Source organism: Phalacrocorax aristotelis, chromosome 7 (assembly GCF_949628215.1).
Source record: "Phalacrocorax aristotelis chromosome 7, bGulAri2.1, whole genome shotgun sequence".
NCBI classification, from domain to species: domain Eukaryota; kingdom Metazoa; phylum Chordata; class Aves; order Suliformes; family Phalacrocoracidae; genus Phalacrocorax; species Phalacrocorax aristotelis.
Window position 1 is genome coordinate 37,410,673 of NC_134282.1, and position 16,090 is coordinate 37,426,762.

General features: G+C 43.1%; 2 protein-coding genes across 3 annotated transcripts; one reads left to right on the forward strand and one right to left on the reverse strand.

Moving 5' to 3' along the window:
* The first annotated feature begins 9 nt into the window (after window positions 1-9).
* Window positions 10-4,925, forward strand: GTF2A2 (general transcription factor IIA subunit 2). Of its 2 annotated transcripts, none has more exons than XM_075100132.1 (5): window positions 10-118; window positions 671-815; window positions 1,341-1,445; window positions 2,783-2,909; window positions 4,598-4,925. In XM_075100132.1, exons 2-5 carry the CDS (start codon window positions 744-746, stop codon window positions 4,621-4,623), a joined length of 330 nt encoding a protein of 109 aa, XP_074956233.1. In that variant the 5' UTR covers window positions 10-118; window positions 671-743; the 3' UTR covers window positions 4,624-4,925. The 2 variants fall into 2 exon arrangements, with proteins under 2 accessions (XP_074956233.1, XP_074956235.1); XM_075100134.1 differs by having other exon boundaries at window positions 111-561.
* A 2,792-nt stretch (window positions 4,926-7,717) lies between these two features.
* On the reverse strand, window positions 7,718-13,264 carry GCNT3 (glucosaminyl (N-acetyl) transferase 3, mucin type). Its single transcript, XM_075100122.1, has 2 exons — window positions 11,585-13,264; window positions 7,718-11,142 (listed from the first exon to the last, which is right to left on the reverse strand). Exon 1 carries the CDS (start codon window positions 13,091-13,093, stop codon window positions 11,786-11,788), a length of 1,308 nt encoding a protein of 435 aa, XP_074956223.1. The 5' UTR covers window positions 13,094-13,264; the 3' UTR covers window positions 7,718-11,142; window positions 11,585-11,785.
* Window positions 13,265-16,090: the final 2,826 nt, after the last annotated feature.

Below are 16,090 nucleotides of genomic sequence, written 5' to 3' on the forward strand. Positions count from 1 at the left end.
CGACTTCCCGCCGGCAGCTCCGGGGGGCGGGGTGAGCTGGGCCCTGCCCCCGCCGTTCCGCTTCCGGGGCACCGGCCGGCTGAGAAGGGCACAGACCTTTTCCGGCCGCCGGGAGCGGGTGAGGCTGGGGCAGCTGGAGGGCCCCCCCGCGAAGCGGGGGGCCCGGGGCTGGGCGCGGCGCGGCTCCCCCTGCCTGCGGGGTGGCCTCCCGCACGCCGGGGCCGCGCTGCCCGCGGCTGTGGTGCGCCAACCGGCACCTTCGCCGGCTTGGCGGGGCGGTGGGGGTTAGTTGGGCGCGGCGGGGCGCAAGGCCGCTTGGTTCCCCAGCGCTTGCCTGAAATGCCCGTAATGCGGTAATTTCCGAAGCGCTCTCCCTGCGCCGCGGCGGGACGGGGTTGGGCTTGGAAGCCGAACGGGCGGCGAACAAAGGCGGCCCCGGCGCGGCGCGCCGCCTCCGCGCCAGTCAGGCAGGCAGCCGGGAAGAAATGAAGGGTCGCCGGTGCCGTCCCGCTTCTCCGGTGGCTGCTAACGCTTTATGCTTTTGAGCGCTTGTAATCGTTGGTCAGTGTTTGAGGAGTGGTTCTTTCAATTCTGTTTGCTCTTGCAGTGCCTTGTACGTTAATGGCCCCGTTGTGTTTTAAAATTTATTTTATTTATTTATTTTTATTAGATAAGAGCGGGGACAGAACAGGCGTCCAGAGCCGTGGATGACCCGGAAGGTGTACAGCCCCTCTCGGTAAACCATGGCGTATCAGCTGTATAGAAACACCACGCTGGGGAACAGCCTTCAGGAGAGTCTGGATGAGCTCATACAGGTGGGTGGGGGATTTAGGGTCTGGGCAATTACCGTAATAAAGAGAAAGGGTAGTTGTTAAAAATGGCTTTATGGTTTCTCTATCGGGGTACTTGTGGTCAACGTTTGGAACTTACCGATTGAAATCAAAAGCTATTGATGCTCCATTCACGTGGGAAGTATTTTTCTTAACAGTCTAGAGGAAAGAAAATGTATTATGTAAGTGGCATAATCCCCCTTGCATGGCCCAGTAAATGAACAGCCAGTTTGTTCTGGAACACTGTAATTGATTTCCTGCTCTTCTAGTTATTTCCAATGAATATTTGTCAGAAGAAATCTTTGTGTAGCACAAGAAATCACATTAGCACGTTGTTTCTTCACTCAGAGTTAAAATAGGAAAAAGGAAGTAAACACAGGAACAATACTTTTGTAAATTGGTTTTCTAGAGATCTGCTTCACGTGAACGTTGTTTTGATGTTTTTAATTTTTACCGCATTTTTGAGTTTACTTTGAAACAACTCAAAACTTCTTTTTTAAACTACTTTAGTCACAGCAGATCACGCCTCAGCTGGCCCTTCAGGTGCTACTTCAGTTTGATAAAGCTATAAATTCGGCACTGGCACAACGAGTCAGGAACAGAGTCAATTTCAGAGTAAGTTAATATACAAAAGTTCTTCCTGAGGTACAGTAACTAAGCGTTCATGCAGAATGTTATTCAAAGCTGTGTGCTTTAAGCAAAATCCTGTCAAGGTACATTTTGACTCTGAAACAATGACTGTTTACATGTATATTCTGATTGCAGTTGTAAGGCTTGTTATCTTCTTATTCTGCCAGGGATCTTTTGAAGGAATGCAAAAATCGGAAGCTGATTTGGTGGACAGATGAAAACAGGGGAAGGGGACGAGGGAAATGCTTTGATGAGTAGCACTGCCATTCTCTCTGTCTTGCAGATAGGGAGGGAGACTTTTGCTTCCCTTAGTTGCACCTAGCTGAAGTGAGATGAGGCCAGATTTTCAGCAACCTCTGTAATGTGAAGAGAGACTAGAGAGCTGTAGATCTACCCTTATGCAAGTCACCAGATCATTTTGTAGCTATTTCTGTAGGTGTTATAGAAAAATAGGTTTGTTTTTTTTTTCCCAACTAGCCACCCTAATTAGTGTTGGATAGCCAGCAAATTGTTAAATTTCATCTTGATTGTCATTTGGAAGGGGAAAAAACCCAAACCCAAAACAGTTGCCCTGTTAACCTATGTCCTAGTACTTCCTGTAGTGTCTTATGCAGAACACATTGATGAAGTGAGCTCTTAACATATCTGTATGGTCTAAAAATCTAAAATCTTAAGAAGAGCGTAACTTCTTTTCTCTAACACGCTTAACTTGCTTTGTGTACGTAACAGTATAGAAAACTGTTCAGAATGTGTTTAGTGGATACATTTAAAAAATGTTACCTGGAGCTTAAGTTCAAGAGTATCAGTTCAAAATACGTGAAGATGAAGGCTAAAAGGTTTACATATCAACATTCTCAGGAATACATCAAACATGAGGGATGCCCCTTTATGTCACATAGGTCAGTTATGTCATGATTTTGTATTTAAACTATCGCTTTATTAAACAATTGCAGAATTCACATCTTGTTACGATCACTGCTGTAACTGATCTTTTTTTATAGCCCGTGTTTTAAGAAATCTTTTATGATACTGATGCTTTATATACATTAGAAATATCATAAAGCTTCTTGGCGTACCTGTGAAGCTTCCCCTTGGACAGACTGTGGTGTCAGCACATGGTCTTGAAAATTTCAGCCACTGGAGGGCATTTAAACTAGTGTTCCTCAGAATTGCTTGATTGCCAAGTTTGTATGCATTCAGGTTCAGAGCTGGCTTGATGGCAAACCTAGTTCTAGAAGGTATGCAGCAGTAGATGGTAAACATCATATTTTCTGTTACTTTTGGGATGCACCCTATAGAAAATGTCTCTTGTCTTTTTAAAGGGGTCTCTGAATACATACAGGTTCTGTGACAACGTATGGACATTTGTACTGAATGATGTTGAATTTAGGGAGGTCACTGAACTTGTGAAAGTGGATAAAGTGAAAATTGTAGCATGTGATGGAAAAAGTAAGTATGGAATATGATATAAATAAGCTGAGACACAAGACTTGATCATTTATAGAAAGCTTTGACCAAATGTCTGATTAAAGCTAGATTGATTGTATTATTCAGACAAAACCAGGACTCTGCACTCCTTTTACATATTTTGAGAAGTGAAACAAAAGCAAGCTAAATGCTTCCTTAACTCAGAAGCACTGAAATAGGAATGTGTTTTTGGAAATTACCTACTACTAGAATGAGTAGAAAGTTGGAAGTAATCTTAATTTAATTTCTGTGTGGTGATTTTTCTAGCATTAACCTGTTTGTTAGGACAGCACCATGTTTTACTGAATTCAAGGAGTGCTTCATTAGTCTGAGCAAGCAATTGAGAAAACTGTCTAACCAATTGTTTGCTGGATTTGTTAGTAGGGGACAACACAAGCACATGAAAAGCTTATGCTGGCATTTGCAAATCATATTATAAGATTTATGTATTGCTTAACAGGCCCGCTGTATGTACACTACTTATGGGCGCTTACGTTCCATATCTGCTTGACTGGATTACTTTTGTCAGTGTTCCTTGAAATTCTTTACAGGAAAAAGTCATTTAGTGACTTTTGTGGAAAGCTGGTTTATAACTTTAAAAACCATCAATGTGGCAGAATATTGCTAAAGATATGTGAAATGGTGCCACTTGTTTCATCCCTGGGGAGTGATGCTAAAATGAAGAACTGAGAATGGAAAAGGCTTTTTATTTAAATATGTATACCCTAGACCTCTGGAAGAGGTTCTTCATGGCTTTCTGATCCTGGTGTGATTACAGTGGTCACTTTTAAGTTGTAGTTCTAGAGTGGACAGAATTTATTGGTTGCTCAACTTCTGGTATTAGGCAAGCATATAATCTTACTGTGTTTATTTTTTGTGTGCTTAATATAGCTAGTAGAGGAAACCTACTTTCAAAGTATTAATAGTTTTCACTCTTGGTAAAATACGCAGATAAGATGTAAAGAACTGGGTGACTTAAAGTTGCTATTAACATTACAGCCTTATTTTCCCTGCAAGAAGTTGACTTGCTAAAGCAACGTAGTAAAAACCGACTTGTCTTTCTCCATATTCAAGTTGTGTATTTTTTCCATAGCTCTGAGAAAAGAAGGCAGTAATGGTAGTAATACCAGAAATTGCACTGATGTTAATTGGTACTTCTGACAAAAGTTCAGAACAGAGAATTGCTCTCAGTTGTTTCATGAAGATCATGCTCATTCTTGCATCTGTTTCAAGTGCATAAAGAACTATAGCCCACACTGCATGGGAGCTTATGCTACTGGATGTGCAAACCCCCTTTCTTTTTAGTAGATCATGTGATTTAGCCAGATGTTCTTGTGGCTGACTGCAGTAAAGTGTTTGTGTATCACCACAAGTTAGAACAAAGCTTCCTGTATTTTTAATGCTTTAATAGCAAATGATGTGTGTGCAGAACCTTGAAGTATCATGTTGGCTTTTTTCAGTGTTGCTAACTGAAGTGAAAAAGCACCAGCAGTTCATGCATCGCATTTATAGCAGTGGAGGGAATTGGGTAGTACGGAACATGTTCTAAAATGCTTGGGGAATGATTTTAAGCTTGGGAAGGGTGTTAGAGAATGGTATTGGTTCTTTTGAATTTATACTCAACTGTACTGGGGGTATGTATTACTTACACTTTCTTTTTTCTTTCCTAGACACTGGTTCCAATACTGCAGAATGAATAGAACTGTGGTTTGTCTGCAATATTTTCTCTTAATATGCAGCACTTTCTGGAGAGAAACATGGAAAGGAACTGTGTTCATACACAATTCTTGTGATGCAGATGTGAGTTAATCTATACTAGAAAGCATCACAGATGACAGTGGAAGAAATACCTGTAGCATTTCTTCAGTTCACCTTATAGGGCATGAATACAATGTTACTTTTTTGTTTTGTTTTGTTTTGTTTTTTTTAAATTACAACAGATACTGTTGCCTTTTTTGTTCAAAATAATTTCTGTAATAAACTTTATTTAAAAACTTGTGAATGAGTGATCATTAGAGAATTTTGTTTAAAAACAAGCATTAATATAATATATTCTCCCAATATTGTCAAAGTGTATTTAGAGTAATGTTGCAAATGCAAAGGTCAGTTACAGGGTTCTGAGTAGGGTTGCACTGATCAGTATTGCAAGAAATGGCTTTTTCAGAATGATGGAGGGGGACATCAATAAAAGCTTAGCAGCTCTTGCTGGCCAGTGTATTTGTCTGTTTGTTACTGCATCTTTCTACCTATAAATTTGTCCATTTGGTACCCTCTGCTACTAATACACTAGCCCCAAGTATTAAAGTTATTGCACAGCTAATCAAATTGAAATAATGAAACTGAGTCTCATAAGATTGCACGACATTCTCAACAAATGTTAGTGCTGCTTGTTTTAATGTTTTTCTAATTGTTTTTTGTATTTATGTGGAATACATTTAATTGGACACCTGGCCAACAGGATTTCAGTGAAAGAGTTGGGGTATGAATTCTGAGATATCAAATGTATAACTTTGTTCTTTTTAGACTTACACATTCTGCTGAATAACTCCAATCAAGAAACCCTTGTAATAGTTTCTTCACTGGAAGTATGAATATAATATACTGACAACTCATTTGTCTGACTTAACAGCAGTGACTGTTCCAGTGTGGTCACAGGAATTGTAACTGCCTCAGCAGTGACAAATTCATGTATTTTTGACAGTAGGCTATTTACAGACCACTGGAAACAGGAAATAGTACAGAAGAAAAGTCAGGGTTAACAGTTTTCAGATCAGTCTAAATCTTTAGGTTTTGCCAAAACTGGAGCATAATTCACATGTTGAAACCTTTCTCTGCTTGTTGGTGGTCCAGTCTATTAATAAAAGTAATAGACCATTATGTTATGGTACCCTAAATCCTACCTTTGGACATCAAAGGACATATATTTGGGGTTTGGTTAACTTCTGCTTCCCTCACTTCAAGTGAGAAAGGAGTTCACAGACTTGTTTGCTAGACTGTTGCAAGTATTATGTTCATGAATTTTTTTTGTCTTGTAGCTATCTTAAGTGTCCTTTGCTGCAAACTGCAGACTGGTAAGTAAACGTTTCTAAAACCAGAACAACAGACTATTCCTCTCATTTGAACACCACAATACGTCTCTGTTGAGGTCATTATCTTTAAGGGTACAAATGTGTATCTGTACTGTGGTTTTATCTTTTTCTACATCAGTCTCAATCTTCTAGGCTTAAATATTTTTAGTTCTCTAATAATCATGTGGTAAACTGAATTTCAGCCTTTACAGATATAGAAGTTTGCTGTTCTTACCTTCAACTCTGCAGTTTGTTCCTGTCTCTGAACAGAAACTTCTCAACCTTCTGTTCTCTGTACCCTTTGGACTCCCTCCTAAAGCAAATAATTATGTATCTGATTTTGTTCTGATTAAGTGTGCATTAGTGTATTTACCATGGCATTTTTTCATTAAAACCAAATTTAATAGAGAACCACAATTGCCAATGATGTGAGGTTATGGTGTGGAATGGATTTATGTTTACATTTCATTGATACTCCTCTATCAGGCTTATCTTGTGTTTCAACAGTTGTATACTATTACTTCAGCACTTCTAGGCTTAGTGCTACCTTAGCTGTTAATTGAAAGAAAAAGAAATATTTAACTGAAAAAGAAAATAATGTAATGAATATAGGTACTAAGAAAAATGACGAAAGGAGAAATAATTTTGTTGACAAAGATGTCTGCTACTTAGTAATCAGTGAAATTCAAATCAGTATGAGCAGGAACCAGAAACTATTGCGTTCGTAATTCTGGGCAACTTCACTGACTTGTTTAAAAAAAAAAAAAAAAAATTAATAGTCCCACTGAAGCTTTAGACTTGGTCCTTTGGAAGGAGGAGGTGATGGGATACTCCCTGTGCTGATGCATAACAGTAATACTTTGTATACCCTACTTATCTAGTGCTTCCTAATCGGTGTGAAAACTGAAGATCTGAATATTGCCTTGCCCTGTAAGGAAGCATTTGAAAAGGAGATGGGCATTCTGAAATGAGTTTAAATCTTCTGTACCTGAGTTACTGTACTGAAAAAATGCACAAATGCTGAAGTGACACTGATGATTAGCTTGCTTAGTCTGAGTTAAGCGAGTAGCAAAAGGTGACATAGATGAAAAATATATTAAATGTTATGGATGCTTCTGAACCGTTCTAAGATTTTTCCTTTTGCTAATAATAATGTAGTCTTAAAGGAAATGCACAACAGACTAAAAATTTTTGGAGCAGCTTGAGGGGTTCAGACAGGAAGCAATCTGTTCCTGGGCACAGTGATAATGAAGGGACTGTGTGCTGAGGGAATCAGTGTAATTTGGTCTGTGTGAAAGGCTAGAAAACATGCACAAATGGGGAGTAAGGGAATCTTTTAGGTGAAACAGCAAATAGGAGTAAGTGGGCAGTCATGCCATATGCTCTGCAGTCTAGACATTTCCTTTCCTCTTGCAAGCTGAAAGTCTGACAAAGCCTTTCATATAAAACAACAGGAAGAGAGAAGTTACCAAACCAAAATAAAAACTGAAGGAAAGGCAGGCAAACACATATTCTGAACCTTTTGTATTGCTGCTGCCTGGCTAATTATTGGTGATATTAGAAGCTTTATTTCACATCTGGTTAATGCTTTAATATCACTGTTTAAAATTTTCTGGTAGCATAGGCTAGCTCTGTTTGGTTATGCCAAATGCATCAAGCTGTTGTTCTGCAAACCACTTGTTTTCCACTCATGGCAGAATCCTTCTTGTTTTCTGTGCAGTCAGGATTCAACTTACAAAATAAATATTTTGCTGTAAGTTTGACTACTTACTGTTCCTAAAATTAGCTTACATAGGCATCTTCTGTCTCTTTCATGACAGTGCAGAATTAGGCAATGCAGGTATCTGGTATTTTTGCATCTGTGGGATGTTTCTAGGACATGGAATTCAAATCTGGATGCGTACAGACTACTGAGTTTACTTGGGTACACAAAGAATACTTGAACTTTTGTGATCAGTGCTATTCTTTGCTCTTGTGGTCTCTAGTCCTTGAGAGCCAAAGGGCAATCTGCATATGCAATAGAGAAGCACTTGGCAGCCTTCAGCCTTGCATGGTTATGTTACAGTGCTGAAGTTTCAGGTACTACTTTAGTGTTTAGTTGTTCAGTGGATATACTGTTGAAAACTGCAGAAGTTAGTGTTGGTTTTGTGTATGTTAAAAAACAACATGAATAAGGGTTGCATTATAGTTTCTAAAGCTTCTAAAGTAAACCTTGCAGAGGTCTGGGGTTCCAGCCTCATCTGGCTTTTTCTGTATTTTGTCTGGGAATACTCTCTGTTCCTACCTTACCTCTAGTTTTGTGTGGGTTTTGGTTTGTTTGGTTTTTTTGGTTGTTGTTTCTGAACCATCCTTTTTTTCTTAAACTCCCCATTCAGCAGGAGTAAACTCTGCCATCTCTTTAGAAAACAGCTCTTGAGGCATACTGAGATGTAAATAATTATTGGGAATAATGTCTTTGATGTCTAGAATTGCTCCAGTGATGCCTCAGAGTATCTGCCTATGGGATTAACACTGCCGCCTACTCACTGCAGAGGAGAAGCTTGCCTATGCTTCTAGAGGAATTAATTCCTGCAAACCTCACAGCTGTCAACACAAGCTCTCACACTAGCTTGGCAGCAGACATTCTTTTTGGCTCTAAGCATGTTTCTGGGATAGTGTTTGTCCAGGCCCCAGATCTGCTACTTCTGTGGAGGTAGTTTCAGTTCACTGAAGGAGAGGGAAGCAAAAAGAAGGTAAGGGGATCTGGTGCCAATATTCTTCCTGTTTTTTTGTTGCTTTACTATCTACAACTTTCTTGCCACTTGCTATTTTTTTTGTGTTTGAATTAAAGCTAATCCCTCCATGTGCTTTCTGGTCTTGGAAGATTTGTCAAACTTGCACCTAAAAGTGTTAACTGAACTTTTGTTATACTAAGCTATTTTAATATCCATCAGAAGACAAACCATCTCACTTGCTACAGCATCAGCATGCTTGCTGTTGCCTATTTGGTTCTTCCTTGCCTGTAGTGTTATGGCCTGATATATATTTTTTTTTGTTGTTGTTGATTTTCTTCAGAAAGCTTACAGTTGCTTCCACTTATCAATAGTAAAGAGAAAATAAAACATACATTTGCACCTTGATCTTGAGCTAGAATTAATGTTTATGTTTAGAAAGTAATTAATTAAAGTGAAGAAAAGGAAAAATAAGCACCAGTGCAGAAGTGGCTGTGGGTGACTGCCTGTGTTTAAACAAAGCTTCCAACAAGAAGGATTTTATGAATTCTGTAAGTGCGCAATATAGGATGTTATCTGAAGTAAGCTGTTTGCTTGGTCAGGGATATCAATACCTGACTTTAAATGTTAGCAGAGAGAAACAAAGGGAAGTGTAGAGCAGGAAGAATTTATGATGAATTCCCAGAAGACAGGTTTAATCAGGGTCATTATATACTTTTACACAACGACTAGGTACAATGAGGTAGATGAGAGTTACCCAAAACACAGATATTTGCTGTAACTTAAAGGGTGACCTTTGTTAGGGAAATAGCTTTGCTCAAAGATAAATTTACTGTATAAATTAGCCATTATGGCTAAGTAGATAGTAAGTCACAAATATATTAATATATCATTTTTTACCTTGTGCTAAAAGAACCCACACCCTTCAAGGAAGTGGAGGGTGGCCACACTATTCCTGATACAAGCCAGGATGCTGTTGGCTGCCTTGGCCACCTGGGCACACTGCTGGCTCACATTCAGCCGGCTGTTGACCAGCACCCCCAGGTCCTTCTCTGATGGGCAGCTTTCCAGCCACTCTTCCCCAAGCCTGTAGTGTTGCATGGGGTTGTTGTGACCCAGCTGCAGGACCTGGCACTTGGCCTTGTTGAACCCCATCCAGCTGGCCTCAGTCCATCGATCCAGCCTGTCCAGATCCCTCTGCAGAGCCTTCCTACGCTTGAACAGATCAACGCTCCTGCTCAAAGTTCTTACCCTGAGTTAGCAGAGAAGTTTTGTTTGTTCTAAAAGAATGTACCAGACATGGAGATATTTACTATTTGATGTTGAATTGCTGCTGAAACCATTTTTAAATTTTCTATGTGCCTATCAGGTTAGCATAAAGCTTTAACCTCTGTTGTAACAAATGTTTGTGCAGGTTGCAGTTTCCCACTGGGACCAGCAATCCTATCACTTTATTTGCTCTTTTTTAAATAAACAAACACCCAGGTATATGTTGGGTATTTCTGTTTGAGACCTTTTCTTGCAGTAGTTGAGGTTTTTGCCTATAATGTTTGCTGTGAAATCACCGTGGCATTTTTAAAAATCAGCATGTTACAACCAAGTTAATTTTAAAATGTCTAACAAAATTGCAATGGCACACCTTTTCAAGCCAGTTACTTCATTTTCTCATCCTAGTTAAATAAATGTTTTAAAGATCTGTGTGATTGCAGTCATAACTTCACCTAAATGTAGCCTGGTGCTGTGGAATTGCTTCAGATGTTCTTTGTATAATGCTAATTCTCCACCAGAGACCTCGAATTTATAAAGGTGAGAGTGTTTACTGACAAAATTATTGAAGATTTTTTTTGGTAGTTCAAAGGCAACTGAATTAATCTGTCAGCATTATAGGTAGTGAAAAGCTGTTCGATCCGTGGAAGGTGGCTGGCTTTAATGTGAGAAGGTGGGAAGAATACATGCGGGTGAAATATAGAAGTTCACAAATCTTTCTTTCAGCTTTTAGAAACTTAAGCAAACATGTTGGATGATTGTTTTGTTAATCTAAAAGGCCAGATACACTACTGGATATGGCAATTATATTACCAAGAGACCTTCTCACAAAAATCTCTTTTCTGTGGGGAGGGAAAGAGAGAGGAAGATGTTAGAAAAATGTAGGTTTGCGCACCATTAACTACATAAGCATCCCTTTCCCTGTGTTACAGATGGAGAAGTGGGGTGCAGAGGGGTTAACTGGTTTAATGGCTCTGCCTAGGAGCACAATCAGTTCTCCTCAGAGGATTACAGGATAAAGAATACCAGAGCTATTTATTTTAGTATATTTGATTTTATTTAAGGATATTTTTTATGGCTAATGGCGGAAGTTGAAGCGATGCAAAAGCAGCAGCCAGATGTTAAGGTGAGCAGTGCAGCAGGTGCCAGGAGCAGATGGCCTGCCAGGTGCTGTGTAGAAAAGCAAATGAATTACAGTTTCAGCTCTGCTTGTACTAGGACTTGGAGTCACCGTTGTCAACAAGCAGCCCTGGGGTCACTTTTGCGAACAGACTGTAGAAGGAGAATGGAAAGATACACTACCCCCGTTTCTTTAAGATGCTCTGTCACAGAGCTGCCCGGGGTGCCTTGCGGGAGGCCGCTTCCCGCATGGTGCCTCTGAGGAGAAGCCGGCGGTTTGGGGCGCTGTTGAGAGGAGGGGGGAGGGTGGGGCTGCGCCCCTCCGCCCTTCAACGCCGGCCGCTCCCTCCGCTCAGCCCCGCCTAGGCGCCGCGCCCGCCACGCCCCCCCCAGGTGCGCCCCTCGCCCCAGCAGGCCGTTCCCCTGCAGTGCTCCCCCCTTCCTCGCGCACCCCGCCCCAGCGGGCCGCCTAGCCCTTCCCACCGCTCGTTACCTCGCGCGCCTCCGCCTCTCGTCAGGGGGCCTCAGGAGCGCCTCCGCCTCCTACCGCGCCCTCCGTCCCGCAGACAGATCCCTCCGCCAGCGCGGGAACGGCGCCACTTCCCCTCTCGCCTCATGACGCGGGTCTCCTGCCCCTCCCACTGTCCCCGAGGCGCCGCCGGACGGTGTTGGCGAGGGTCTCCGCGGCTTCCCCTCAGAGTCCCTTGCCGTAGAGGGCCCTGTGGCGCAGGTACTCCTCCAGGCACAGGATGGCGGCGTCGTCCACCACGGGGTCGAACTTGTTGGCCAAGAGGTGGTGCTGCTGGAGCATCCAGGGCACGTCGCCCACCCCGTAGATGCAGACGGAGCGCTGGTGCTGGCCGGTGCAGGGCGGGTAGGGCGCGCCCTTGCTGGGGTCGCCCTCCAGGTACTGCCACTTGACCAGGCGGGGTAGGGCGTTCATGTCTGAGAGCTGGAACTTGTCATTCTGGGGCAGGGAGCCTGGCACGCCAGGCATGCGGTTGAGGGTGGCCCAGATGTGCTCGTCAGGGCTGTAGGTGTCCTTGGCCCACTCAAAGAACTGCAGTGTTGTGGGGTTCTCAAAGATGTACTGCACGAAGGCCCGTGTGACTGCGATGTACGCATTGCCCGTGAACATGGGGGAGTTGTGGGGTGGCGGCAGTTTCTCTGTGGCTGTCCGGGAGATGAACTGCCCCACTACGTGGTGATACTGCCAGCGTGCCCGCTTGGAGGCCGAAGGCTTCTCTGACTCCATGCTGTTCCGGCCCCGCAGCGCCTTCAGGGCGCTGACTATCTCAGCGTTGGTCTTGATGGGGAAATCGGTGCCGCAGGTGTTGAGGAGATAGTGCCATGGCATGGGGCTCTGCAACAGGTCCTGCATGCAGTTGAGGTCGGCCTGCAGCCGGGACCAGGAGGCATAGACCACCTTTTCCAGGCGGCTAGCCACAAAGATATTGGGGAAGCAGGCTACGATGGCCCGCACAGCCTCCTGGAAGATAGCCGGGGACTTCCTGTCAACGTGGATGCAGTAGACGTTCTGGGGGGTGTAGAGGGACCTCAGGAGCCGCTCGAACATCTCGATGTTGTTGTGGATGACCATGGAGTAGGCAATGGGGAACTCTGCCTCCTCCTGGCTCAGCGGGAACTCGATGAACTGCCGCGTCTCCTTGAAGCTCCTGCAGTCCTTCGTCATGTTCAGGTACCCATCGGGCGTTAGGGAAACCTTTCGGTTCGCAACCTCCAGGTTACTGAGCTGGGCCTCCTGGATGGCTTTCACATCCCCGCGGACAACCCCAGAGCAGTTGATCCTCCGGCCGGGGGAGAGCTCCAGCGTCTGGTAGAGGCGCTGGCGGCAGCGGGGGTGTGCGGCGGCCTCCGGGCGGGCGTCGGGGCAGGGGCGTGTGGCGCTGCGCAGCGCTAGGGCGGCGGCCAGCAGCAGGGAGCTGAGCAGCAGCGCGCAGCGCCGCCGCGCCTGCGGGGGGTTCGCGGGGTACAGGCGCATGCTTCCGTCGTTCCCTCTCTGGCGCGCCGCCACGCCACGTGCGGCCCGCGGGACCCCCCCGCCTGCGGCCCCCTCGCCTCCTGGGGGGGCTTTGTGGGGGGCGCTGGAACTGGTGCTGCGTGGAGGGTGACTTGGCAGCCTGGGTGCCTCCTTCCCGGGTAGCGGTGAAATAGTGCCAGGGCGACCTCAGCGCAACTGCAGGTGAACAACAGGTGAGTAAAAGGGAGTCTCCTCCCTCCCCGTGGTGTGATTGCGTTTGGTTTTATCAGCGCTGGAGGCGGTTGTGTAGCTTGTTTGAAAGAAGGTATCTTACCCCGTCCAGTGTGTACCACAAGGAAAATTTCTCTAGAATGCAAACCCGTGTGATACACTTTTGAAAAAGACTTTACTAGATGATGTTGGGATCTAACCTGCTTTTCCAGTGTTCAGATCGTTCCAATTCAGAGGTCAAGAGAGTGACAGCGATAGCACTGGAGCCTAGAAGCCCAGCTGCAGCAAGCTTTCTGCTGGCCTGGAGTGTTTTGAACTTTAGCGAAGGGTGATTGCAGAAAGGTGTTGGATAACTTGGCAGAGTGGAATCTCTGCTTCTATGGTGGAAGCAGAGGGTGAAGGCAGAGGCCACTTTTAAAAATAATTTGCCACAAAGCCTCCACTTGAAGGAACAAGAGAATATTGGTGGAGAGTGTGAGGACTTCCTGTATGCACCTATGTGTCCTTCCTGGCTAAGTATCACTTAATAGAAAAAGGGGCAATACTACAAGTGACTAACATATGCTTTGTGCTGTGATGAGCAAAGTAATATACCTGAGGTTTTGCAGTCATCCTGAACAACTTTGTGGTTTGAACCAAACATGGTATTTGGTACTATGTTTGTAAAAAAGGTCCAGTTTCAATGATGAGTCAACTTTTCTAAGATAGGTTTTCTAAGATACAAAAAAGGTGTATTTCTTTTAATTTTTTTCTTTCTCCAGATGTATCAAGGAACCAAACCCACAGAACCTGCAGCTGGACTGAGGACAACTGATATAAGTATAATTCTGCACAGAGACTAGCAGTTACTTCCTCAATTTGAAAACTTGAGATCATTTGTTGAATTATTAGCTTTACTCAATTCAGTAAATAGTTGTCTTAGACATCTGTGGTCCAGAAATTCTAATGGGCATTATTAAAGGCAGTAATGTGGTACGTATAGTATTTCCCATATGGACAGCTGTCAGTTTGCTTGTGCTAAGTACCAAAGTGAACGTGCTTCTGAGAAACAGGAGGAAAAAAGGCTTGGGGAATGTAAACAAGATGCTAGATGGGCCAGCTGCTTTCTTGCTGCAAGGAAGACATTCGTCCCATTTATACATGTACTTTGCTCCTGAAATTTGTCTCTAAGGTATGTTCAGCTTGCACGAGAGAGCTCATTCACCTGAACAATTTCAAAGCACCTGAGGAAAGGTCGTTTCCAAGAAGCTCTTGGAATAGGACAGTAATAATCCTTGTGGTGCATCTTCTGCATTTCCAAGCAGCTCTTCCCCTCCAGGTCACTTCTGCTAGACTGTATCCCTGCAGTATTGTATGGAGGGATGGCAAGTTCTTGCAGTCTTGGGATTTTCTTTAGAAAAAGCAATGTCTTTATATTGATCCACTACTCTGATTTCAGTATGCAGATATCCTCTTTCATGCAGCCACTGCTTGTGGACTAGGAAAACGAGAACACATTTTACACTTTGTTTAGCATTGTAAACAATTGTTTCTACTTGGAGGTTGTGGCTGCCCTATATGTGGTGTGCCTTGTAACGGTGTGGTAGAAGACATCCTCAAATTCTTAATCCCACAGGAAATGCTGAAAACATGACGACTCCACAGGAGAGCCCTTAAATGGGCTACAGTTTTTTTTCCAGTCATGTGCATTTTTGAGTAATTTTCAAAAATTATGGTACTTCAGAAATGCAGTGGTGTTTTTCCCAAAGGTGTTTTTCAGGAAGTTCAGGAAAAGAAACTGTAAGTCTATAATGACATTTTTACCATCTGTAATTCTTTTTTAAGAGTCAACAATTGCTAAGTCTAACCTGAGACTTGAAAAACGTGCTTTCAGTGTTCTCAGCTATACTCTTAAAGCCAACAGTGTATTCCATCTCTGAACAATGCCAAAAGCTAAAAAAAACCCCAACACAACCCCCACCCCAAAACAGTGTGTGAAATGACAGCAGATTGCTGCTGTATTTCATTTTTTGCTGGTCAATGGCTGAAGTCACATGCACAGACAGATAGAGAGTAGGTTGTAGGAGTAATAAAATTATTTTTTGAAAAGTTATCTTTGTTGATAACTTTATCTGACAGTAAATGCTTTTTCAAGGAAAGCTCAATACTGAGTAAGAAAAGAAATTATTTTGGATTAATTTGTCAACATTCTGTAAATTTAGTCACAGGTTCATCAACATGAAACTTCTTTGGAAGAAGTCTGTCACTTAGCATTAACGTCTTGAACTTGCTCAGTGCAAGAAACTTGAAACTTTTGAAGGTTTCTATGGTTAGCAGCATGGCCATAAGACCACACATCATCTACTCTGTGGTACATAGCTCTTCATATATAGGCTCTTAAGTTTAAAAAAATGTGCAGCAAACCCAAGTAGTCTGAAGTGCTTATGCCTCTACAGACTGAAATATCTTCCTTGCCTACTTTCAGGGTGAATTTTTAAAACTGTCTCCTTTGGAAAGTATGAAATGTAAATGTCTAGCTAAACACTTAGCTGAAAGTCTGAAAAACCTCCATGATAGTTATTAGTTGATCACTTAGTTGATCACACTATATGTACTGACCACCCTCTCTGAATGACTTTTTTGTTACTTGGCACACCAGTTTTTCCTGTGCGTTGGTATTATTCATGCATTCTCTTAAGAGCAAGTGGTGATCCACATGATCAACACAGGTAAATATTTGCTTTATTCTCTGCTAAGCAGGTCTGCTGCATAACTACAGCAGATAAGCTGTGGTTGTGATTGCAAACT